General features: G+C 40.3%; 1 protein-coding gene across 4 annotated transcripts in view; it reads right to left on the bottom strand.

Annotated features, from left to right (window-relative positions):
* Nucleotides 1–26033, bottom strand: part of LOC138757034 (receptor expression-enhancing protein 1-like) — a 177861-nt gene that overhangs the window by 68979 nt on the left and 82849 nt on the right. For all 4 annotated transcript variants that reach the window (XR_011353285.1, XR_011353286.1, XM_069923659.1 and 1 more), the window contains exons 4-5: nt 22762–22882; nt 10593–10706 (exon numbers count right to left, since the gene is read on the bottom strand). Coding sequence is in view for 2 of the 4 variants with exons in the window: in XM_069923659.1 (XP_069779760.1) it covers nt 10593–10706; nt 22762–22882 (235 nt within the window). In the remaining 2 variants the exon portion in view is untranslated. The remainder of the gene's footprint in view (nt 1–10592; nt 10707–22761; nt 22883–26033) is intronic.

Here is a 26033-nt window from a genome sequence, read left to right as displayed (position 1 = left end):
ACAGGGAATATAAAATCAGTCTGTTTGCGGATGATGTGATAGTGTACTTAACAGAACCAGAACTATCAATAAAAGAACTATATAAGAAATTGAAGGAATATGGAGAAGTGTCGGGATACAAGATAAACGTAAATAAAAGTGAAGCAATGCCTATGAATAACGCGGATTTCTCAAAATTTAAGGAGGAATCCCCATTCAGATGGCAAACGCAGGCAATAAGATACCTAGGTGTGCAAATAAACAAAAATCTAGGCCAATTATATAAACTCAATTACAATCCACTAATGAAAAAATTACAGGACGATTTAGAGCATTGGAAAGAGCTACCACTAACACTGATAGGAAGGATAAACTGTATTAAAATGAACATTTTTCCAAGGATACTATACTTATTTCAGGCATTGCCAATACAACTGACAGAAAAATTCTTCAAAGAGTTAAAGAAAATAATAAGGAGATTTTTATGGAGAGGGGGGAAACCGAGGATAGCACTAGATAAATTAACAGAATGGTATAAACAAGGAGGCTTACAATTGCCAAACTTCAAAAATTATTATAGAGCCGCACAATTAAGGTACCTATCAGATTTTTATCAAACAAGGGAAAAACCAGACTGGACGAGACTAGAATTAGATAAAATAGGGGAAAAGATACCTGAACACATATTATATAAATGGGACGAAAAATTGGTACAACATAGAACTTCTCCAGTATTACACCATCTCCTCAATATATGGAAGAAGATTCATGTAGAAAGAAATAAAATAAATTACCAAATACCAAAACTAATATTGACGCAAAATAAGCTACTCCCTTTTACAATAGACAACCTTGCCTTTAGAAAATGGGGAAAAAAAGGGATTAAAAGAATAGAAAATTGTTTTTCAGGAAGTAGATTCTTATCCTTTGAACAAATGAGAGATAAGTACAATATAACTGGAGATACAGCACTGGCATATTACCAACTGAGATCCTACTTGAAAGATAAATTAGGAAGCAACTTGAGTTTACCAGAGGGAAGTAACCTTGAATATGTGATTACAGATACAATGTTAATCAAAAGATTTATAAAAAATATGTATATTAAACTGCAAGAAAAGGAAAATGAGGAAACAAATGGTAAAACTAAACAAAAATGGGAACAAGATTTAAATATAAAGATAAAAAAGGAAACATGGGAGAAGTTATGCTCTGGAACGATGAGAAATACAATAAATACGAGGCTGCGTATGATACAATATAATTGGTTACACAGACTATACATTACACCGCAAAAGTTAAATAAATGGGACCCAACAGTATCTGATAGATGTTTTCGATGTAAAAAAGAAAGGGGAACAACAATTCATGCAATCTGGACATGTGAGAGAGTAGAAAAATTTTGGGATGATCTCAATCAGATATTAAATAAAATAACAGAAAACAATATACCAAAGAATCCAGAGATCTTTCTCCTAAGTAACATAAAAAATAAAGAATTTGGAATTGACTTGGAAGATGCACAAAAAAGATTTGTCAAGATAGCCCTAGCCGTAGCAAAAAAATGTATTATGTCAACCTGGAAATTGGAAGATAATTTGAAAATACAACAATGGTATATAGAAATGAATAAATGTATTCCATTAGAAAAAATAACATATAGTTTAAGAAATAATATTGAAATATTCGAACAAGTATGGGAGCCTTACATTAAATACAATAGCGAAAACCTACCGGGAACAAACATTACCTAAGTTGATGGAAGGAGAAGAAAAGAAAAGAATGGACTCAGTAGAATTTCTGGTGTATTTTTGTTGAATGACAACATTGTCTAACTGAATTAATGCAACCTAGATTGTATACCTAAAATGGATGAGAGGGGGGGGGGGTGTGGGGGGGTGGCTTGGGAGGAGGGAGGGGGGAGGGAGAAAAAGTCACTGTAAATGTGTGGAAAAGAGAAAGTGTATATCATGGCTATTGTGATTTATGGTGTGAAAAATAAAAAATTTAAAAAAAAAACAAAAAAAAGGTAACATTAAAAGAAAAGTCCCAGTAGCATGGCAGCGCAGAGCTGTGGAATCACCAAAAGTTTAGTCTTTATAGTCTGTACCCGCGAAGTCAGAGTTAATGCACGGTAGCCACGGACATCTGCAGTATATGAATTTGAGGCCAAGGAGACCTTTTGGTTTACTGGTCTTACCATGAGGGAATACCGTGTTGGAATGAATGAAATGAAGCTCTCCGTGCTCCCACTATTGAACTGGCAACTCGTGACATGGCTGTTTACCTGAATATCCATCATTGATTTGGTGAGCTGATGTGGGCTGTCCTGGTTAAGTGTGTGGGAGGCCAGTGATGGAGCATTAATTGTCGCTGCAGTGGTGAAATCGTATACTGATTCAGAAGATGGCTGTGTCCAAGATGGCAGCTCCCTCGACTTGCACGCGACACTGCTGAATCTGAAGGTGGCTCCCAAGATGGTGCCCTCATGACTTGCACGTGGTACTGCTAGTTCCCGCTGATGGCGGCATCAAAGATGGCGGCCCCCACTGTCTGCATGAGGTGCTGCTGGGAAGGGGTTTGGATCTTCACACCTTAGTGGAGAGTCCCTTCTTCCCACAGCTGTAGCAGACCGTGTCTTTTGCTGGGCAGCATTTCCTCGGGTGCTTGCCCAGACCACAGAAATAGCACCTTGGGTGCTCCTGGAGTACATCGGCTGTGGTCGGGTCACTGAAGGGACCTGATGATGATGATGACAGAAGGAGTACTGTCGCCGTGGTCGGATCATCAGTTGGGTGAGGGGGATGCGACACATTCCAAGATGCCAGTGCCCAGGGCAACCACGAGGCAGCTGTATTGTTGGTTGAGTAGGTTTCCATATTCTGAAGGGTCATTTTCAGCATACCTGCCAAAAAATGTTGTTTTTCTCTGCAGGCTGAGCTCCCCTCAATAATGTTTGGTGGATGTAGTTCGACCTGATTCCTGCAACATAGGCATTCCTGATCAGGCCTTCTGTGTACTCTGCAGCTGTCATGATCTTACATTCCCAGGCCCTTCCAAGGGTTTGCAGGGACTGGAGATACTCAGCCTTTGACTCCCTGGGTTGCTGCTTTCAGGTCACCAGGAGAAGCCTGGCATTGACTTCATTAATCTTTCGTAGGTACTGGCTCTAAAGAATGTCCATGGCCTCCTGATATGACACAGCGTCCCTGACCATTGAATACACCAGGGTGCCAACTCAAGAGTGCAGAACCTCTAATTTATCGGTCTCTGACTGCACGATGGCTGAAGATGCCTGCAGGAATGCTTTGAAACAGCGTAGCCAGAGTTCAAAGTTGGTAGCTGCCTTCGGTGATTGAGGGTTGATTTCCACCTTCTCTGGCTTCAGGATCTTCTCCATTATAAATTTATAGCAAATAAAATTGATGCACCATCAATGACTCCAAAAGACTGAGGTTGAGCAAACTGATAGGCTTTTATTTGCTATAGAACAAAGGCTCAACTGTCATGCACTGGGGAGGGGGCTGTGGAAGAGTATTCAAGAGCTTGTGGGAGGAGCCACAGGTACAATTGGGTGTGCCCAAACAGTTAAATATATACATACAGTGGTTTAGCACACTTACCTTCAGCTCCTTTATCAACTCTGGTTCATTACTCAATACCCAACCCAGAATTGTCATCTCCCTCGTCAGATCAGCCACAAGCTGCTTTAAGAAACCATCCTGAAGACATTCAATAAATCCCTTCTCTTGGGATCCAGCCCCAACCTAATTTTCCCACATTTTCAGCTGACTGTCTCTTTTTTTACAAAACCTTTCTGATCCATATTTATTAATTTAGGTAAGAATTTAGTCTTTCTATTTGCCAAAATGTTTGCAACTATCTTAGAATTTTACATTTAATAATGAAATAGGTCTATAAGATGAAGGCTTTAAAGAGTTATTTTTTAGATATCACTGTAATTATTGCCATCGAAAATTATTCTGGGAGAGTATAAGTTTCCAAAGTGTAATATTTCCATTAATAAAAGAATTTAGAAATCTTTAAATTATTTTTTTGAATAATTTATGATTTTCCAAACTTTAACTCAAACAATTATAAAATTATCAGTGTCAGTGTTAATATTATCAGCATTGATTACAATTTACAATTGTTAATTCTATACAAAGTTTCTGCTGAGTTCAAGCTCTTTCCATACCCCTCTCTCCCCCCACACCCTCAACATTTAACACTTTATACTTAATTATCCACAGTTACACACGACATTGAAGAATCAACAAAGGTGTAAAACATATATCAGGGTTTTATGGGTTTGTCATGGCATGGTGGCCAGAGCTCAGACTGTTTTCTTGACTTTTCCTGGTTGGAATGGGATGGACACCTCCCTGCCCCTCCCCCCTCCCCACTGATTGAGGACTAGATGGGGAAGGTAGGGTGATGAGGCATTATAGTTATGCTCCAATGGAATTTAAGTATGGTTGCTAAATTTTTTAAAACATGTATACTTTTTTCTTAAGTTGTAAATCATTTTCTCCAGGGAAACACAACTGCATTTCTGTGTTCCAGCGCACAATGCTCAGGCAGGAGTCAGATTTCCAGGTAACCGCTATGCACTTCCTGGCCAATGCCAATACAATCATTATGAATTAGATTTGGAACTTGTAAGTCTTATGTCCATTATGTTTCCCAACAGGAACAACTCTGAAACCTGCGGAAATTCTTTGCCTATAATTTTTCCTAGGACTTGGCCTAGTTCCACTCAAAAGGGTCCCACTTTGGTACATGTCCAGCTTGTTTGCACTAAGATTCCTGTCTCAATGCCACATCTGAAGGATTGGTCTGATAATTCTGGTTTAGATCTGTTCAATTTTTGTGGCGTCATGTACAGCTGGTGCAGAAAATTGTATAAATCTTTAAATTCTTTATAAATTTCAGGTGGAAATCCATCCTCCTGGTGATTTATTACTCTGTAGTGAACTCATTGCCTCCCTCACCTCTAACTGAGTAAAGGGAGCACTTAATTCAATGTGCTTTTCCAGTCTTAATCTAGACAAAAATATCTGTGATAAATATATATCTATTTTCATCTTTTAAAGATTCCAAACTATACAATTTTAAATAAAAATTGTTAAAAGATTCATCTGTTTCTTGAGGGTTATAAGTAATAAAATTTGTGTCCTTTTTAATTGCGGTCATTGTTCTGGAGACCTGCTCTGTTTTAAATTGCCAAGCAAGTACTTTATGTGTTCTTTCGCCTAACTCATAATATCTTTGTTTTGTTTTTGTTATTGCTTTCTCTGTGCTGAAAGTTTATATGATGTCATACTGAAGTTTTTTATTAATTATTTTCAGAACCGAGTTTCTGAAGGTCCTTTCTCAAATCTATTATTTCTTTCTAACTGATCAATCTCTCTCGTATACTCCTTTTTAATTTTAGAAGTAAAACTTATTATTTGTCCTCTTAAATACGCTTTCAAAGCATCCCATATAATAATCTTATCCTTTATCGAGTTCAAATTTGTGTCTCAAAATATCCGAATTTGCATTTCAACAAACTCATAAAAATCTTTTCAATAATAAAGAATTCAATCTCCATCTGTAAATTGTTTTCTTCTTATTAGGCATTTCAATCATTATTAAGATCCTTGCCTTATAATTCGCTTCAAGAATCCTAGTTTTCATTTGTGCAGAAATTTAAAAATAAATCAATTCTAGGATAAGAATCATGCCTACACAAATAAAATGAATAATCCTTCTCTCCAGGATGAATCTTCCTCCATGCATCTATTAAATTCAAATCTCTCATTAATACCAATGTAGCTTTTGCTGCTTTTGTTCTTGTTGCTTCTCAAGTGGATCTACCTAACTATGGCACTAAACAAAAATTAAAATCCCCTCCTATTAAAATATTTTCATGCGTCTCTGGTAAATTAAGAAATGTTTCTTGAATAAATTTCTCATCATCAATATTTGGAGCATACAAATGATTTAAAATATACTTGACCATGTACCATTACATATCTCCCTGCAGGATCCGTCACAGCATTTTCAATTTTAATTGGAAGATTTTTTATTTATCAAAATTGCCACATCTTTTGCCTTAGAATTAAATGAAGAAGACACTACATACCCAAATGTCAAATGTTGTTTTTCAGTTAAATTTGTTTCTTGGAAAAACACATCAACTCTCATTTTCTTAATATGTGTTAACACTCATTTCCTTTTTATATGTCCATTTAACCCATTAATATTAAAATTTACAAATTTCATTACCTTATTCATCTTCATAAATTATAATCAATCCCTTTCATTTAATTTCCATTACCTCCCCACAAATCTCCTCCTAATTCTATTGTTTGATTCCTATGTGTCAGAACGCATATCCTCTAGCAAACCAGATAAAAGAAAAAAGAAAATAGATAGGCATTGAAAAAATGATTAATCCCATGCTTATAATTATAAGCATATAATTATGCTCCCCCCCCCACACACACACACAAATACATTAAAAAAAAACACTCCCCATAAGTGCTGTTTAAATAAAGTGCATCACTACCTCCCTTCATTTTATGAGCTCTGACCAAAGTCACAAAAACACATATAATCCCGTAGCAATCAGTACCTCCAACTCCTCTCAACCCCCTTGGTACATTTACTATATAATCTTTATTTAATAAATTAATTAACCCCAACTAAAATAACTTGCCGAAATCAGAAAGAAAGAAGAAAAGAGAATAATTCTTATTCTCATTTCTTTGTTCTTACAAACTTCCTCTTTTCTGATAGGAATGAAACATGGAAAAGAAAATAGTTAATTCCAACAAAGATAAAGTATCTTCTTGGGGCTGCACTCTAGAGAGACTCGGACAAATTCTTCTGCTTGAGCAAAATTAGAAAAGAATTTATTTTGTCTCCTGGTACGAAAACTTTCAAAGTCGAAGTGTAACGAAACACAAATTTGTAGCCTTTCTCGAAAAGAGCTTTCTTAGTTGGAGTGAATTCTTTCTTTCCCTCTTCTTCAATAAATCTTCATTCAAATCAGGATAAAATAAAATTCTATTTCCATCCTGTTGAAGCAGACCTTTACACTCCCTTGTCCCTCTCACAGCAAGACTTAAAACCTTCTCTCTAACTTGATAACATAAAAATTTGATTAATACAGATTGTGGTTTCTGGTTTGTAAAAGGCTTTGCTCTCAGGGCAATATGAGCTCTTTCAATTGCAATTGGATTTTCAAAATTTTGCTCGCCCAAATCTTCAGGGATCTATTTTTGAAAAAAAAAACGAATTGCATCAGGACCTTCTTTCCCTTCCAGAAGGCCTACTATTTTAATATTATTCCTTCTACTGAAGTTTTTCAATACATCCACTTTCTCTAAAAGCTTTTGATTCACCGTAATTAAACCAGTAGTTATATTTTCCACAATCGATAGCCTGTCTTCAACATGCTGCATTTCCTCCTGAACCCTTGTTATTATCTCATCCATTTTATCCAGTTTCTTTTTGATTTCATTCACAACCTCTAACACTCTATTAGTTTCCCCTTTCATTTCTGCATTCATTTCTGACTGCAGTCCCCTCATTTCTTCTTTCATTTCCACTTTTATTGCTTTAAACTGACGCATAATTATTGTTGTTAAATCTTCTACTTCACTCATAGTCTTAACCCCTTTAATAACCTCCTCTTCCTGCTGTTACTGTAGTTCTTCTTCCTCTTCACCACCAACTCTTGCAGATCCTTCTCTGAGGCCAAACTCTTCCTCATCCGGCTCTGAAGTAGAGGTCCCTGACTTCTCCATAGCTTGTGACCCTATTCCTAGTATTGCTTTGTGCTTTGCTGTCCTGCACATATGATGCTGCTGGAGGACATCAAGCTTACGAGCCTTTAATTTCCAGGGTTACCTTTGGAGTTTTTTTTTAAATAATGGAACGATGTGAGCTACCCTCCAATCCTCTGGTACAACACACCTGGCTATGGATATTTTAAACATTTCTGCCAGAGCCCCTACAATTTCTACTCTAACTTCCCTCAAGGTCCGAGGGAATATGTTGTCTAGGCCCTGGGGATTTATCCACCTTTATTTGCTTTAAGACAGCAAACACTTCTTCCTTTTTAATCTGTATAGGTTCCATGACCTCACTTCTTGTTTTCCTTACTTCCCACAATCTTGTCCTCTTTTCCTGAGTGAATACTGATGAAAGAAAATTAATTTAAGATTTCCCTCATCTCTTTTGGCTCCATACAAAGCTGACCACTCTGATCTTCAAGGGGACAAATTTTGTCCCTTACAGTCATTTTGCTCTTAATATACCTGGAGAAACCCTTAGGATTTTCCTTCACATTGTCTTTTAGTCTTCCTGATTTCTTTTTTGGTTTTCTTGCTTTTTTTTTATAACTCAAGTACCTCATTTGCTCCATGTTCCCTATACCTGTTATACACCTCTCTCTTCTTCTGAACCAGATCTCCACTATCCCTCGAAAACCAAGGTTACCTATGTCTGTGAGCCTTGCCTTTAATCCTGACAGGAACATACAAACTTTTCATTCTCAAAATTTCACCTTTGCAAGTCCACCACTTACCTCGCACATCCTTGCCTAAAAACAACATCCCAATCCTTGCATACTAGATCCTTTCTCATTTCCTCAAAGTTGGCCTTTTTCCAATTTAGAATTTCAACCCGAGGCCCAGATCTAACATTCTCCATAATTAACTTGACGCTAATGGCATTAAGATCACTGCATCCAAAATGTTCCCTTACACATACTTCTGTCACTGTCCTGTCTTCTTCCCCAATAGGAGATCCAGTATTGCACTCTCTCTACCTCTATATATTGATGTGGAAAACATTCCTTATCACATTTGATAAACTCTGAGCCATCCAGCCCTTTTACAGTATGAAAGTCTCAGTCAATATGTGGAAAATTAAAATCTCCAACTATCAACCCTATGTTTCCTGTGGATTTTCTCCTCCAATTCTTGTTGACTATTGGGCAGTCTATAATATTGGGCAGTCTATGAGTGTGGTCATACCTTTCCCGTTCGTCAGCTCCACCCATATAGCCTCAGTATGCAAGCCCTCTGGTCTATCCTGCCTTAGCACATTTTCCCTGATGAGCAATGCCACTCCTCCCCCTTTCATCCCTCCTGTTCCATCGCATCTATCGCTTCCTGCAGGTGCAGCCATGCTCCAATTGGAGCACAACCACTGCCTTGGCTGCCAAATCCACTATTTACTCTTGGTTATTATGTAAAGATCTTACCTGAGGCTCGTCCTCATCTCTGCTTGCTGAAGCCTCTAGAACCAAAGCCTCTAACTCGCCACTTCTACACCGGGCCTCATACTCACTGGCCACCCCAACAATAGCTGCTCTGTTTGTGCCTGCTTTACTTTTATTTGTTTCTGCTTATAAATCACGACTTGGATGATCCGCTAGAGCGCTGAACCCTGTGAAAGTTTCTTTTTACCAGTGTGTAAATCTCTTTCCTTGAGTTTCGATTGGTCTGCTAAAGCTGTGTCTTATAATATCTTGTGCTTTCACATTTATTTAGAGAAGACAAGAGACTGAAATGAAATGCAAGCATTGAGAAGTGACATTAATAAATATTATCTTACACTAGGAAAATCACCTATTGTAAAGATGAAGCATTGACTGTTGCCTTGAGTTTTTAGGTAGCTGATAAGCTGTTGAACCAGATCTCCCAATGCAGAGGCCGCAAACTTTTCTTCAATGTGTATTCCTTCTCAATTTATCAGCTATTTATGACCCCAGGCCTCAGAGCGGTAGGTATGACGCCACCACATGTACGTGATGACGTGGGGACACTTTGATATATGCATGCCTGTTAGAACACCATTTTAGAATGTGGTAAAGTATCAATGAATCAACAGCTTGCCGTGTCTTTTCCTATTACAAAGTGTGCTAAACGTAACAGATTGCTCCATTAAAGTGGGCTCAGTTAATCCCTTAACTCCCATTTGTTTCTCTTTTTGTTTTTGTTAAGTAATTTTTAGAACTGCCTTTATCTTCCTCCTGTAAAAAAAGGCTGATGTTATGGACAATCCCACCCCCCCCCCCCCCAGACTGAAATGCTTGTGAAGTGAGCCATTTCTTTTCCCACCCATGCTGAGATACAACTGTGGTCTTGCCACTATGGTCCTAGCTCTGATCAGCTAACTGAACATCTTAATAGTAGGCCACAATTAATTGGCAGAAACTACAATTTCCATCTCACCCAGGCATTAATCTCCAGGAACTGAAGAACGACCTGAATGAACAAGTAAAATAACGTTACTTGTCCCGACTGATCTCTTATTGTAATTCTTTTCTCTGCTTCTGCTGTACTTGTGCATGGATACACTTGCTGGGTAACATGCAAAACAAACAGTAAGCCTAACCTGAAACTTGAAGCAAATATCTGACTGGGATATTGAGGCTTCTAATTGTGATACTTTTTATTTGTAATAGGACTTCTGGAAAGAAGGAAGTCAAATGTTGTTTGAATTAAATGGATTCATGGATTGTATTCTACCCAGGACAAGTGACTCGCCACATCGGTCAGGCATGGGCGTCTTACGGTGAGATGCCGAGGGATGAGTTCTGAGCCCATTACCTTGGCAGCAGCTGTGACTGCAGCAGTCGCCGCCACATTCAGGCCTCGCCTTCCAAACTGCACCACCGCTTCGTAGCTCCGATCCTTCGCCTGGCTCAAGTACTCATCGATCTCCTACAAGGGAAATGGGCAAAGCATGAGAAGGCATTGCTTCTAGCTGGTGTGTGCCGCACCACTGGCATATTAAGACTGGAAGTTAACAGTGCTCTCTCCCTCTGTCCACTACAATAAGTCATCCCATCCAGACTAACAGAGCCCAACTCAATTGTTTTGCCTTTTCAGCAAAGAACAAGGATCAGAACAGCAATGACACAACCCATTCAATAGTCGACAACTATCTTTTCAAGTTACAAACAGAATTAACTCAGGTTCCATCCCACCAACTCAACGATCTCAAGGCTTTAAACCATTCATTGCATGGAGAACACAGGCTCTGATCCACTTGTGTGCAAAAAAAAATCAAATCTCCCTTCTATTCACCACATGAAGAACGGAAAGCAAACCTCACTCACACGTGAATATGCAGTGAATAAAGGGGGTTTATTTCAACTACATGAAGTGTTTTAGTTTAACCATCCCATTCAGTGTACACATCGTACTGTTTTGCGCTCAATTTGAAGAATGATAGTATCTTTGCTCCATTTGCCATTTTGCCTCTCATTTGCATGAAGAATTGAAGCTCTGAGGAAGTCACGTGACGGGAGAATATGAGGAGGTGGATTCTGAGAGCTCCCAGGATTTTTGAGTACAAACAAGGTCAAAACTTTAACTGACCAGTCCAAAACGCCAAAAAAGTACGTGAGAAGAATCTTTTAACATAACTTGACAAAAAAAAGCAAGTCTGCAAGCAAGAGGGCAAAAGAATCACCACTGAGGCAAGAGGGCAAGCCTAGAATGCCTCGTGGTGAGGAAAATGGCGGAGCCACCCCAGGGCCCGAAATGGGAACTGCAGCTCCAAAGGAGGAACTCGCCAGATGGGAAGAACAGGTCCTGGAAAAATCCAGCATCAATGACCGGCAGGTACAGAGGGAAATCCCTCTGGAAGCCCCTGGAGAGAAGGAAAGGGCTGGATCCCCCCTCCCACAGTAGGATCGCCATGTCGAGCGAGCTCGTGGCGGGTACCAGGCCCGAGGTGAAGTTGGGTGCGGGGCAGCAACGGCAACCCCCGTGGGGAATGGACCTGCCCAACAAAATAGGAAACTGCAAAAAACCGGCATTGCTGCCGGCACTAAGGGAGAGAGTGAAACTTATCTCTGCCCTGGCAGCAGGACAGGAGTGAAACTGCAAGTCTCAGTGAGAGTCCCAACAGCAAGCGACCTCAGAGGAAGCAGAGCAGCCTGTGAGTCCAGCGCTGGATCAGAGGAGGCAGGGCGCACCAGCAGCAATGAAGAGGGGTCCAGCAGTCCGGAGGAGGAAGTGGCCAATGGCCAGGGGAGATCTTGTGAAGCTATGAGCCCCAGGGGAAAAGGACTGTTAAGGAAAAGTAAGCAGGGAGGCTCAGAACCCTCCCTGCAGGATGTAATTAACAAGCGAGGGCAAATGGAGGGCAGGCTCTTCCCAGCTGTGGACAAAACTGCCCAGGACATGGGGGAAAAACTGGACAGGGTCCAGAGCCCCCTATCTGGGCTAATGGGCAGGGTGACCGAGGCACAAGAAGAATAAATAAGAATGAAGATGATATCCATATTATGTCCAGTAAAATGGAAAAGTTAATAAATGAAAGGGAGAGCATCTGGATGCCCTCGAGAATTATAGCAGGAGGAAATGGGGCTAACAGAGGGTGTGGAAGGTCAGAACCAAGTGCGCTTCTTTCAAACCTGGATCCCTGAGGTGTTGGGTAAGGAGATACTGGGTGAAAGAATAGAGATGGAGAGAGCACACAGGTCCCTCTTCCCCAAACCTGATCCCGAATAAAGGCTGCACTCTGTTCTGGTGAAGCTGTTGCGGTACCAGGACAGGGAGAAAATATTAGGAGCGGCAACAATCAAGGCAAAGAGAAGGGGATCCCCTCTAGAGTTAGAGGGGAACAAAATCTTTTTCTACCCAGATGTTAGCTCGACACTCCTGAAGGCATGTCTTGGACTATAATAACATAGTGTTTTTTACATTATTTAAATTGTATAAATACAGAAGTTGAGAAAGAGATTAGACCAAACAAATGAAAAGTTGTAATAGTAGTTTTTCCTGGTGAGCTCAGGAGTTGGGGAAAGTAGTTGATGGGTGCTGGTGGCACAGCCTGTGGTACAAGGTGTTTATTGGTAATCAATGAAGGTTATTATCAACAAAATAGAAGGGGTAGGGAAATAGTATGGGATCAAGGAGAAGTATGACTTTTCATGCTGTTTTTCTCAGTTATTTGTATTATTGTCTTTGTCTTTGTCTCCCCCTTGTTTTTTTTAATTTCCTTACTCTCGCAGCTTGGGTGGAACGGAAGGAGATTGGGGGTGGGTGGGGAAGGGTGGTTGTAATGAAGGAAGAGGCACCTTCGGAAGAACCTGGGGAAAATGACTAAGAGCATAAAAGTAGTGTCTTTTAATGTTAATGGCTTAAATAATCTGATGAAATGGAAAAGGGTCTTGACACACATTAAAAAAATGGGGGTGGATTTGGCCTTTCTTCAAGAGACTCACTTAACTGAGCAGGAATATCAAAAATTAAAAAGAGAGTAGGTGGGCCAGGTTATATCCTCCTCATTTGGCTCAAAAGCAAGGGGAGTGGCACTTTTAGTAAGGAAAAGTGTTCCAGTGCAGGTGCAGAGGGTGACTGCAGACAAAATGGGTAGATTAGTAATTCTTCTTTTCTTTCTTCTCTTTGGCTTGGCTTCGCAGATGAAGATTTATGGAGGGGTATGTCCACGCCAGCTGCAGGCTCGTTTGTGGCTGACAAGTCTAATGCGGGACAGGCAGACACGGTTGCAGCGGTTGCAAGGGAAAATTGGTTAGTTGGGGTTGGGTGTTGGGTTTTTCCTCCTTTGTCTTTTGCCAGTGAGGTGGGCTCTGCGGTCTTCTTCAAAGGAGGTTGCTGCCCGCCGAACTGTGAGGCGCCAAGATGCACGGTTGGAGGCGATATCAGCCCTCTGGCGGTGGTCAATGTGGCAGGCACCAAGAGATTTCTTGAGGTACTGTCAAATATATTCAGAGTCCTGGACCTTAGTCAATGTGTTCTCCCCCAATTTTGATGATGAAAAATTTATACAGAACATTTCCCTAAGTTTGGCAGAGAGAAGTGAAAATATTTTGATAGGGGACGACTTTAATTTTTGCCTGGATCCTGTATTGGACAAGTCCACAACATGTATAACTAGGACTAGAGCGGCAAAAGCCACCATTGACTGTATGAGGGAGTTGAATTTAATAGATGTGTGGCGTAGAATGCATCCAAGAGAGAGAGACTACTCATTCTACTCGAAACAACATGACTCCTACTCTAGAATAGATTTCTTTTTGGCTTCATCCCATTTAGAGGGCAGGATCATAGAAGTCGAGTACAGAGGGAGACTTTTCTCAGACCACTCCCCCCTGATCTTGACTATAAACATGCCAGAGAAGCAGGATATGGCATATAGGTGGTGTCTTAACACTTTGCCATTGAAAAAGCCAGAGTTTTGTAGCTTTATATGATCTCAAATAACTCAGTTTTGTGAGGACAACTGCCCCTCTACTCCAGATAAATTTCTTCTATGGGACACCCTCAAGGTGTACTTGTGGGGTCAGATAATTGAAGGTGGTCAAGAAAAATAATATGAGGGAAGTGGAGGAATTGGAAAAGGACATTACCCAATTAGAGAAGGATTTTCAGGAATCAGGCCTAGAAGACCATTACAGAGTTCTCACAAACAAGAAATTAAAATATAATACGCTTTAAATGTATAGTATGAAAAAGGCTATAATGAGGTTGAGACAAAAATGTTATGAGTTGGAGGAGAGAGCACATAAGGTACTTGGCAGTTGAGGGCAGAACAAGCCTCTAGAACAATTAATGTAATAAGAATGGGGAATGGCCAGGTCTCTACAAACCAAAGGAAATTAATGAGACCTTCAGGGAATTTTTGAAGGATTATATAAATCTGAATTGTCTGGGGACCACAATCAAAAGGACGAGTTCCTGGCCAGATTAGATCTCCCCTGCCTGAACCCAGAGGATCAGGCAGAATTAGACCTTCTTTTTACTGAGGAAGAACTGGGTAAAACATTGAGTGCGCTGCAAACAGGCAAGCCTCCGGGGTAGGATGGGTTCCCGCCTGAGTTCTATCGAGAATTTAAGGACTTATTAATGCCTCTGTATAAGGAGGTGGTAGACCAGGCAAGGGAAACAATCTTTTGTAGTGGCAATTGTTACAACTATTTTGAAGAAGGGTAAGGATCCACTTATGCCCTCTTCCTATAGGCCAATTTCTCTGTTGAATACCGATTAGAAGATCCTAGCCAAAGCCATGGCAAATAGATTGGCATTGCATTTGCCAAAATTGATAAACAAGGATCAGACAGGGTTTGTGCAGGGAAGGCAGGCAGCAGATAATATTGGCAGATTGCTGAGTGTTATGAATCTGGCACAATCTAGAAATGAGAAAGGTCTGGCCATCTTCTTGGATCCAGAAAAGGCCTTCGATAGACTGGAGTGGGAATTTTTATTCAAGGTCCTGAAGAAGGCAGGGTTGGGACCAATTTTTCAAAATTCGATTATGGTGCTATATCACGTGCCCTAGGCGAAAGTTGTAACAATGGGCAGGTCTCTCCAGCCTTCCCACTTACCAAATCTTGTAGGCAAGGGTGCCCACTTTCACCGACTCTCTTTGTGCTGGCTATGGAACCATTGGCAGAAGCCATTCAGCAGGATCCAGACATCAAAGGTTATAGAGTGGGCCAGGAGGAACACAAAATTAACTTGTTTGCTGACGACGTAGTGATATATTTGACAGGCCCTGTGACTTCTTTGCCTCGGCTGCACGAGGTACTAGAGGACTATAGGGAACTTTCTGGGTATAAGATCAATTGGGATAAGAGCAAGGTGATGCTACTCACTGAGGGTAATTATAATTAATTTAAAGGAATTACTAGTTTCAATTGGCCACAGAAGGAGATCAAGTACCTAGGAGTTAACATTGATAGTGACTTGAATAATTTACACAAGTTAAATTATGCCCCCTTGCTGGGAAGAGTCGAGGGGGACTTAAAGAGGTAGATGCTCCTGCCTACCACACTGGTGGGCAGGGTCAACTGCATCAAAATGAATGTGTTGCCAAGATTCCAGTATCTTTTCCAAACATTGCCTTTGCCATTGCCCCAGGGTTTCTTCAAACAGTTATCACATATGGTTAGGAGGTTTCTTTGGAATGGTACCAAGGTCTCTATGGAAATATTAACATGGGATTATAGTCTAGGTGGATTGAGATTGCCGGACTTCAAAAAATATTATTGGGTAGCTCAGTTGAGATACATCGCCTCCCTTTTTTAGGGAGAAGATGTACCATCCTGGGCACAAATTGATCTGCACCTGGTGGGCAAGAAGATAGCAGAGGATTTTCTAAATGGGACATTAAATTGTTGACAGGGAAGAAGTGCAGCCCCATATTAAAACAAGTGATTAGTATCTGGGCCAAAATCAACCAGTATTTGGATATTAAGATGGGGCTGTCACCAAAAACGCCCTGGACTCTGAATAAATTAATACCACTGACAGTAGGTAACAAGATTCTGGACATCTGGCTCCGTAATGGAGTCAGGTGTATAGAGGACTGTTCCGAGCAAGGGCAATTAATGTCGTTTGGATAGCTTAAAAATAAATATGATTTACCGAATAAACATTCCACTGCTATCTTCAAATAAGGTCTTTTCTATGGGACATATTAGGTCCAGGTATTGTCCTACCTCATTGCAGTAGCATAGAGGCCCTGATTCAAAGGGGGATCGGCAAGAAATTTATTTCAGCAATGCATTTATTACCTGTTCCAGTCAGAGGGACCCAACCCGGGCCTTCATAGGTTGAGAGAAAGATGGGAGTTGGACTTGGGTATTACAATTGATGAGAGGTGCTGGTCTGACCTATGCCGGGAATGTATGACCACAGTCATTAATGCAAGGTATAGGCTGGTCCAGTATAACTTTTCCCACCAGTTGTACATAACACCGCAGAAAATCCATAGATCAAAGCCATAACTCCCAGACAAATGCTTCAGGTGTGGTGTGGCAGCCGGGATGTTTGTACATGCAACCTGGTCGTGTGCCAAGGTGAGGCCCTTCTGGGTGAATCTAGGCCAAGTCCTGGAAAAAAATTATAGGTAAACAGTTCCCTCAGGACCCAGAGGTGTTCCTGCTGGGGAATATAATGGACATAAGGCTTACAATGAAGCTGTCCAAATTTCAAATCCAATTGTGTTAATCACATTGGCAGAGGCCAGGAAGTGCACGGCAGTGACCTGGAAGTCCGACTCTATTCTTAGTATTGAGCAATGGAACAAGGAAATGCAAAGTTGCGTTCCCCTGGAGAAAATAACTTACAATCTGAGAAACAAGTACAGCACCTTTCGGAAGATTTGGCAGCCATACATTCACTACATAGGTGCATGGAAGTGATTCTTCTACCGTCCCCTGCTGCCACTCCCTCTCTCCTGCACTGATCCCAATCAAGGAAAGTCAAGAATGAGCACCGACCCTGAAGCCGTCCGTTGAGCCGTGATAGTCCCTGTTTCTTTTCTCGTTTCTTTTTATCATTTGTATTCTTATACATTTCCTTAACGTTAGTGTTTGTTATTGTTATCGACATTGTAGTATGAACAAATTGTTTAGTTTTATAGGTGGGGGTGGGGGTGGGCAGCGATGAGGGCTTGTATATAAAGTCATAGAGAAAAGGAATATATGTAAATGTAAAGGAGATTGTGAATTGCCATCGTTGGCAGATCGTGGTTTATGACTACGAGCCTGTACGAAAAATTATAAATAAAATATTCAAAGAAAAAGAATTGAAGCTCCCATTCAACCAACATATTCAGAGCAATAGCTCCAACCTACTCCTGCACGACGAAATGGGCATTTAAACCAAATAGAAAATCAAACCCTATCATATTCATTCCATCCAATATTGCAGCTTCTCAGGAGAATCCAGAGAAACCCTAGTAAATGGCAAAACTTCCAACATTCAATGTCACTGCATAGGTTTTCCTGGATGCCCTGTTGCCCATTGAAGCAATGAGATACACGATAGGCTACAGATGCTGTGATTGCAGTAAAAACACCAAAATGCTGGAAGAACTCAGCTGACTTATTCAACATCTATAGGAGACAAAGATCTATTGTCGACGTTTCAGGCCTGAGCCCGTCTTCAAGGAAAAATCCGAAAAGGCAGAAGCAGGATGTAGCAGAAAGTTTCAGAATTTAAACAATGGGGGAGGAATCCAGACCAACAAAAGGTGTTAATCAGATATGATAAGGGACTAGATCGAGTTTATCAAGCCTGTGCGAAAGGAGACAGGGAATGGAGAGATGATTTGGGTGGGGGGGGGGGGATGGTGAGAAGCAAGGGGGTGAGGGATTAAACGAAACCCAGAGAAGTCTGGAATGCATTCCAGTGGAAGGGGGTTTAGTTGGAAGATGAGGTGTTGTTCCTCCAATTTATGGGTGCTCTGGCAGTACAATTCCTGGTTTGATAAGTGGGTGCTTATTTTAGAAGAACGTTAATGAGAAATGAAGCTGTTTTCCCCAGCAGAGGCACTTTGTTGTCCGACACTTAATACAGAGCAAAAGTTAAAAAAACTAATGAACCAACAGAGTAGCTATTACTCAATTCAGTCATGGGGGTGGTGAAGGGGTTGGAGCTTGAAATAGACACGTGATGCATGTCGCAGTTCATCAATGGCAATAATCCATGTCACATTTCTGGGATCTTTATGTTGTATTCAAATGTTTAGCACAGGTGTTACATCGAAGGAGCAGGACTTACTGGAAGTATTTATTCCTGGCAGGTCAAAGAATGTGTGCTGGATGAAAACTTAACTAGTTTGTCAGTTAACCAACTTGTTTATTCAATAATCAATATTGTGCTTTCAACAATTTTCCTCTCAACAAACATCTTTGCAATCCTGCACTGAATCTTCTTCAAACTAATTTTAGGTTTGGCAACCAAATGTCAGTCCACATAACTTTCAGCAACTGTCAACAATTTATAACGTGATCCAGAATAACCATGACATTTTTTAACCTTGCCCAACCCTGCCTTTGTGCCAGCAAGTTGAAACTAGATGGTAAACAAGATTGCGGCACTGATGATCGAAGGGAGGACAGATTTATCTTCATATATTTATTAAAATCAAGCAGGTCTTCTCGCTGATGATCATGTAAAACCAATGCATCTGTTTCCTACATTATGACCAACTCAACAGGGCACAAGCCTGCTGTGTCATACAATAAAATCGTGACCAATCTGATTGCGACCTTGAACCTGTACACCCCAAGCAGATCTATCTGTGTTCTCGTAACATCAAGTAATTTTTTGCACAATTTACAACTTCGATTATTAATCCTTTTATTATTTTTTTCCTCGTGTGGTAATTTAATTTATATTTATTAATTAGTGTATTTTATAGACCGCTTAGCTGCAGCAATCAAGAATTTCCGTCCATCAGTTCATCAAACTTTTGTGAATGCCAACAATCTCTCATCATCATCAATTTCCTCATTCCCATTTACCCATGGTAACATTTCATCCTTAATTCTTGTTAACCACTTCTGATTTTAAAATATTCCTGGAGGAAGAGAATTCCAAGGACTCATGACCCTCTGAGTGAAAAGAAAATTGTCTCATTTCTGACTTAAATGGTTTTCCCTGGTTTTACAATCCCCCACAAAAGGGCATATCCTCTCCACATCCACCTAGTCAAGACCCCTCAGGATCTCGGGGCTCTGGCAACAATTTCTGATAGGGGTTTTGAAATACAACTAGAGACCAGATTACGACACAAGTTTGGATTCTGCTCAGCACTGAGATTTGGTTTGATACCTTTTCATGAACAAGCCTTCTGCGGTAATCCTTTAAGAGATAAGGTTCCTTTAAGAGATGGTACAATTGTATTGTTTTTCGGCTTTGGAAAGTGACCCAGAAGAGGTACTTCAGTCTACAATGACTGTGCCAAACATGATGCCAAATTAAAGTGTACATCGGCCTATGTGTACGCATAGGTACGGTTTATACACATATCCCTTCAATCCAAATCTATTCATATATTTGTCTAAGTGCCTGTTAAATGTTGCTGTGGCAAACCACTGTGTGTATGTGTGTGTGTATATATTTTATATATATATATTTATCTGTCTGAGTACACCCATTGGTCGACTGTAACTGTGGTTCCTCCCACAGGCTCCTGAATAAAGGTGACTGTCCCTCAGCCTCCTCCTCAGTCGGTACAGTTGACCAGCAGGGATGTGCCTTCATTCTATTGTGAATAAAAGCCTTTCAGTTTTTTGAGTCATTGATGGTGCATCAGTTGCTTCTACCACTTACCCTGGCAGCGCATTCCAAGTGCTGACTGCTCTCTGTGTAAAAAGAGCTTTGTAATTCTCCTTTAAACTTCATCTCTCTACCTTAATTCGATGCCCTGAGAAAAAAAACACTAACTTCCCCCTCTATCTGTGCCTTTCATAATTTTAGATCCTTCTGCCAGGTCTCCCTCAACCTATGATGCTTCAGAGAAAACAATCTAATTTGTTCAAACTCTCCCTAAGGCTAGTATTCTCCAATACAGGCAATATCCAGGGGAACTTCTTCTGTAGCCTCTCCAAAGCCTCCACTACGCTCCTGTAATGTGGTGACTAAAACTGCTCACGTAACTCCAAATAAGGCCAAACCAAAGTTTTATACAGCTGCAAGATGCAAGATGGCCTCCTGACTTTTATGCGCAATGCCTGGACCAGCAAAGGCAACTGTGCTGTGTGTCTTCTTTATTCATCTGTTTGTGTTGCCTCTTGCCAGCTATGTATTCAAAACACACGAATGTTGGAGGAAATCATTCGGTTTCATAGCATCCATTGAGGGTAAAAATATATTAGCGACATTTCAGGCCTGAGCTCTTCCTCGAGGTATAAAGATATATTAATAATATTTCGGGCCTCAGCCCTTCCTCAAGTAATATATCTTTAATACCTTGAGGGAGGTCTCAGGCTCATGGATATATCAATAGGATGGGTTTGGAGGGATATGGGCCAAACACAGGCCAGCGGGTCATTTTGGTCAGCATGGGCAAGTTGGGCTGAAGGGCCCATTTCCAGTCTGACTCTTTGACTGTAAAAAAGGAGCCTTTTCTCTGCTGCTTCTTTACCCTATTATTACTTTGTGCTTATGTAACCTTGGGTCTTAGATTTTGTATAGACATTGTGGAATAAATTCTGTAACAATTTTCTTTAGCTTATTTTTAAAGTTATTGGCAGGATAATAATTTAAATTGTACCTTATTTTATCCTTTCGTACAAAGACTTTAGAACATACCATCTGCCGCCACACTGTCAGATGATCAAGATACTTTACACGAGCTTCTCACTTGCCAAGAATTAAACTTTAATTCAAAGCAGCCAATGCTATTGCAATATTAAAGCACAATGAGATAAAAAGAGATGAAAGTTTATGTTATTTAACAACGGAGGAATTTAGGAGTCAAGAAGGGCCTGTCAATTGTAACAGTTTGATCTGTCACATTACAAATCTATATTTGAATCATTACAAGATCACAACTGATTTAGATTAATCTATGCAATCTAAGGTTTATATATGATCAATAAGGAAAGCTGCTTTAACGAGCAAATGGATGAATGATCAAGGGATTCAGATTTAAAACTTCAAAGATATACAGGGAATGCGAGGCACGTGGATGTAAGTGCATTTGTGGAGATGGCAAAAAGCCCTCAACCCTGGACCATGCAACCTACAATTCTCAATCCTGGGCTCAAGTGGCATGGCCTGCTCTGGGAGATATGCAAGGTTGGGGGGGTGTGGGGAGGGGAGCTGTTAAAGGGGCATCCATTCCCTCAATCTCCACTCTCAATAATCTGGCAAAGTTATGGATTGCTCCACACATGTTCACCTGTCCACCAAGATACTCATGGTGCTCATGGGCTCCACTCCAAAAGCAGAACATTTTCTGAACAAAAGGATTTGATTGAGTCGAGGGAAACTGTTTCCAGGAAAAGGAGAGTACAGAATATGGCAACCTCTGCTTAAAGGTAAATTAGGATTGTGGCTGCTCAAGGATTGTGTCAGAAAGCACCCCTTCCTTCAATATGGAGGAGGATTTTGAAATTCTCTCTTGTAGAATGATGCTGATGCTAGGACATAATTGGAATTACGTAGTTTTAAATCTAGTCTTTTTCCAAGGATGAAGGAATCCAGAACTAGAATGCATAGGTTTCAGATGAGAGAAGAAAGATTTAAAAGGGACCTGAGGGGCATCTTTTTTCACAAAGAGTGGGGTGGTGTCAACATGGGTACAATTATTATTTTTAAAATACAGATACCTGAAAAGGAAAGGATTAAAGCAGGGGACTCCAAAGTGGTTGATGGGACAATCCAAGGGGTCGATAAATGCCAGGGGGGTCAAAAGGGGGTCAATAAACAGTGGGAGCGTGGGTTGATTGAACTTTTGAAGATAGTACCTATGGCAGGGGTGGAAAACCTCTCGCAAGAGCTGGCCTTGATGGCCGCCATGATGTATTTGGCTTCAGCCTCTTAATAAGGAGAGAGCGAAGGACTGACGGAGCGAAGAAGAAGAAGGTATGTGTCCAAATATGCCACCCCCATCCCCCAGTCGAGCACCACCACACACTCCCCCCAACTCCACCAGCACTCCAAGGATTCCATGTCTGGAGGTCAATGAGTTATCAAGGATTCCATGAAGGGGTCAATGGTCCAAAAGGTTTGGGGATTCCTGGTTAAAAGGGATGTAAGCCAAACACAGCCAAACTGTGCCGAACACAGTTCACATGAACAGGTTAGGGATAAGGACCTGTTTCTGTGTTGTATGATTCTATGTTTCTGTGACCAAGACAAATACAGCAGATGATCTCAGGGAATGGTAGTATGGGGCAACCTGTGTAAGTGAACAGAGAGATTCCAAGTCACAGTTTACCAACTGTAATTACCAAGTTAGTAATATTGAAGAACATTGAAGTTACTTCATAACCTGCCTCACCTGCTCTTTCGAGGAGAGCGTGGGGTGCACAAATTTCCGGTAGAGAACACTGGAGCCTTTTGTGTACGGGCAGAGCAGCCAAATTATGAAAGCGATCTTAAGTTCATAATAAAATGGAAACCTGGGGAAGGAAAAAAAGACATTTCCATTAAAATACCATCCAGATTTTAATACATCTGCTGTCTTTATAGGATAAGAATACTAATAATCTTCAGCTGTGAGCTCCAAATCTTTTTCTGAACTTTACAGTGCCCTCCTTAATGTTTGGAATAAACAGACTTTTTTCCTTTATTTGCTACTGTGCTCCACAGTTTTAAATTTGTAATCAAACAATTCACATGTGATTAAATTGCACATTCCAGATTTTATTCAAGGTTATGTAAGGGATCTGTGTTAATATTAATATTTAGATTAATGTTAAGCTACATTTCATAAAAAAATTTCTTAGTAAAGTTATAGAGTTAAATGTATTTCTAGTGAGGGAATTGTGGATTACACAGGGTTACACACATCCATACAATACATTCAGAAGTGAGGTAATCTTTCGGAGTTGTGACATCTACAAGCCAGAGTTATGAAGGTCACATGATTTTCAAGAAACTGGAGATGACAACTGTTAAAGATTCCAGTACATGGTCACATGATTTCCAACAATTGAGATTGTCTCGTTGATGACGTAAACGCCATATGATTTTGAAAAATATATTGACAAATTCAGACATTTTGAATCAGTTCAGAAGTCAAGACCCTCTGGGTCACACACAGGAGTTGGACCCTTGTTATAGACAAGGTTGAATTACAGTAACTGGAATAGGTGCTGTTATATGTTACTCCTAATCAAAGAGGAATACAGAAAATAAGTGGATTTCGAAAGGGAGACCACTTTCTTACTGCTCTTTTGAAAATAAAGAGTGCAGCTTCGTCGTGGAAGAAAACTGAAGACAGAAGACAGAAGATCTGAATATTGACATCCCTGGAAAGACAAGGACTGCTTACTTAAGAAAGGAGAAACAGCCTCATTTGTGCCCAGAAGATGGCCACTCCTGTTTGAAGAATATCTCTCTGAAAGACAGCTCATCAAAAGATTTGTGAGTTGAAAGAGATCTGAAAATAAAATGGTTAAAGGTGCTTCATAATTACTTCTGAACTGCGATTTAAAGGGATCCTGAAGTCAACAAGACATTCTAAATGACTTTAAAATTGATTTTTTCGGAGGAGGAGTCACGTGATGGAGTAGTGGCCGGACGGTGAACTCCAGCCCTCTCCAGAAAAGTCGGGAAAAACAAGAGAAAATACAAAGGCACAGAAATACAAGTTAAAGAAAAGTGAGTATAAAGGTGGAAAGAAGATGGAGACAAAAGAAGAAAAATCAAAATCAACGGTAAGAAGAGAGGAAGAGAAGACAACGGAGGAAAAAGGTGAAGGCCTTACCTGTCCGAAGAGGCCCGCTGTGGAGAGAGGAGCCCACTACCTCAGGTCGGTAGAAAAAGAACTACAACAATGGCTCACAGAGCCGAGTAAAAGTGCGCAACCGCGCATGCGCGAGGAGTCGCGCATGAAAAAAAACACACCGACGGGAGGGGGGACCAGCTGGGGAGTCGATCTCCACAGCCGGCAACGACAGCTGCAGAACACCTGCAGCAAGAAGAGACCACAGAAGACAATAGAAACAAGAAAGAAGAGGAGGAAAGGGCAGCAAAGAAACAACAGATGGCCAACCCAGAGGAAGAAGAAGAGGAAGAATACAGTGAAATAGATAAAGGGAAAGGCAAGGTAAAGGATATACTTGCTCTTGTTAGAGGATATATGGAGTCATTTAAAGAATGGCAAACACAGGAATTCAATGATTTAAGAAGAAGAATAAACAACACAGAAGAGAAAGTGAATAAAATAGATATGACCTTAACAGAAATGGGGAAAAAAATGGACAAGATGGAAGAACGGGCAATAGCAGCAGAAATGGAGGTAGAAGACTTAAAAAAGAAATTGGAGGAATCTAATAAAAAAACTAAAGAGACACAAGAACTACTAGCTCAAAAAATAGATATAATGGAAAATTATAACAGAAGAAATAACATAAAGATAGTGGGCCTTAAGGAAGATGAAGAAGGCAAGAATATGAGGGAGTTTATAAAAGAGTGGATCCCTAAGACCCTAGGATGTCCAGAACTACAGCAAGAAATGGAAATAGAAAGGGCACATAGAGCATTGGCCTCTAAACCACAACCACAACAAAAACCAAGATCTATTGTAGAAAAATTCGTAAGATATACTACAAGAGAAAAGGTACTGGAGAAGACAATGGAAAAAGTAAGAGAGGGCAACAAACCACTGGAGTATAAAGGGCAAAAAATCTTCATTTATCCAGATATAAGTTTTGAACTCCTAAAGAAGAGAAAAGAGTTCAACACAGCAAAGGCGATTTTATGGAAGAAAGGATATAAATTTACACTGAAGCATCCTGCGGTATTGAAAATATTTATTCCAGGACAACAAAACAGACTGTTCTCGGATCCAGAAGAAGCACGAAAATTTGCAGAACAATTACAAAAATAGACTGAGGGATGAAGACGGGTAATGAGAGTAAAAATGATCACGATTGATATGTATGTGGGTAAAGACAAAAATAGACTGAGGGATGAAGACGGGTAATGAGGGTAAAAATGACCACGATTGATATGTATGCGGGTAAAGAGGTATAAGAGTGAATAGAGACAATGGGCATACGTGAAAGTATCTGTAATTAGAGGAAAACATAGATAGTATAGACAAGAATTAATAAGGGAAGGTAATGGAATAGAGAGAATGAGGAGGGAATTAAAAGAGTGACCTTTGTGACATATGAAAAGTGAAATCTTTTCTTGGGGGGGCTGGGTGGGGGAAAAGAGCGGTCACTGCAAAATCAGTTGACGCTTGCGAGTGGATTCGCAAATCCAAATGGAGAGGGGAGATGTGGTTGTCCGACAAGGGATAAAGGACAACTCAGGAGGGGAAGGGGAGATTGGGGATAAAGAAGATAGAAATAGGAGAATAAGGAAAATGTTGGATGTTGTAGGAATGTTGTCTGGTAAAGAGTTGAAAATAAGAAAACAGAAATGGAAAAGGAGGAAAGGTAATGATGGAAAAACGGAAAGAGAAGATAAACAAAATATAAAATGGCTACGCTGAACTATATGACTTTAAATATTAATGGAATACATAACCAAATTAAAAGGAAGAAACTACTAAATTTACTGAAAAAGGAAAAAATTGATATAGCATTTGTCCAAGAA

The sequence above is a fragment of the Narcine bancroftii genome, chromosome 3 (assembly GCF_036971445.1).
Source record: "Narcine bancroftii isolate sNarBan1 chromosome 3, sNarBan1.hap1, whole genome shotgun sequence".
Taxonomy (NCBI): Eukaryota; Metazoa; Chordata; class Chondrichthyes; order Torpediniformes; family Narcinidae; genus Narcine; species Narcine bancroftii.
Note: the sequence above shows the minus strand (reverse complement) of the source record. Positions and strands in the feature narration are given on the sequence as shown.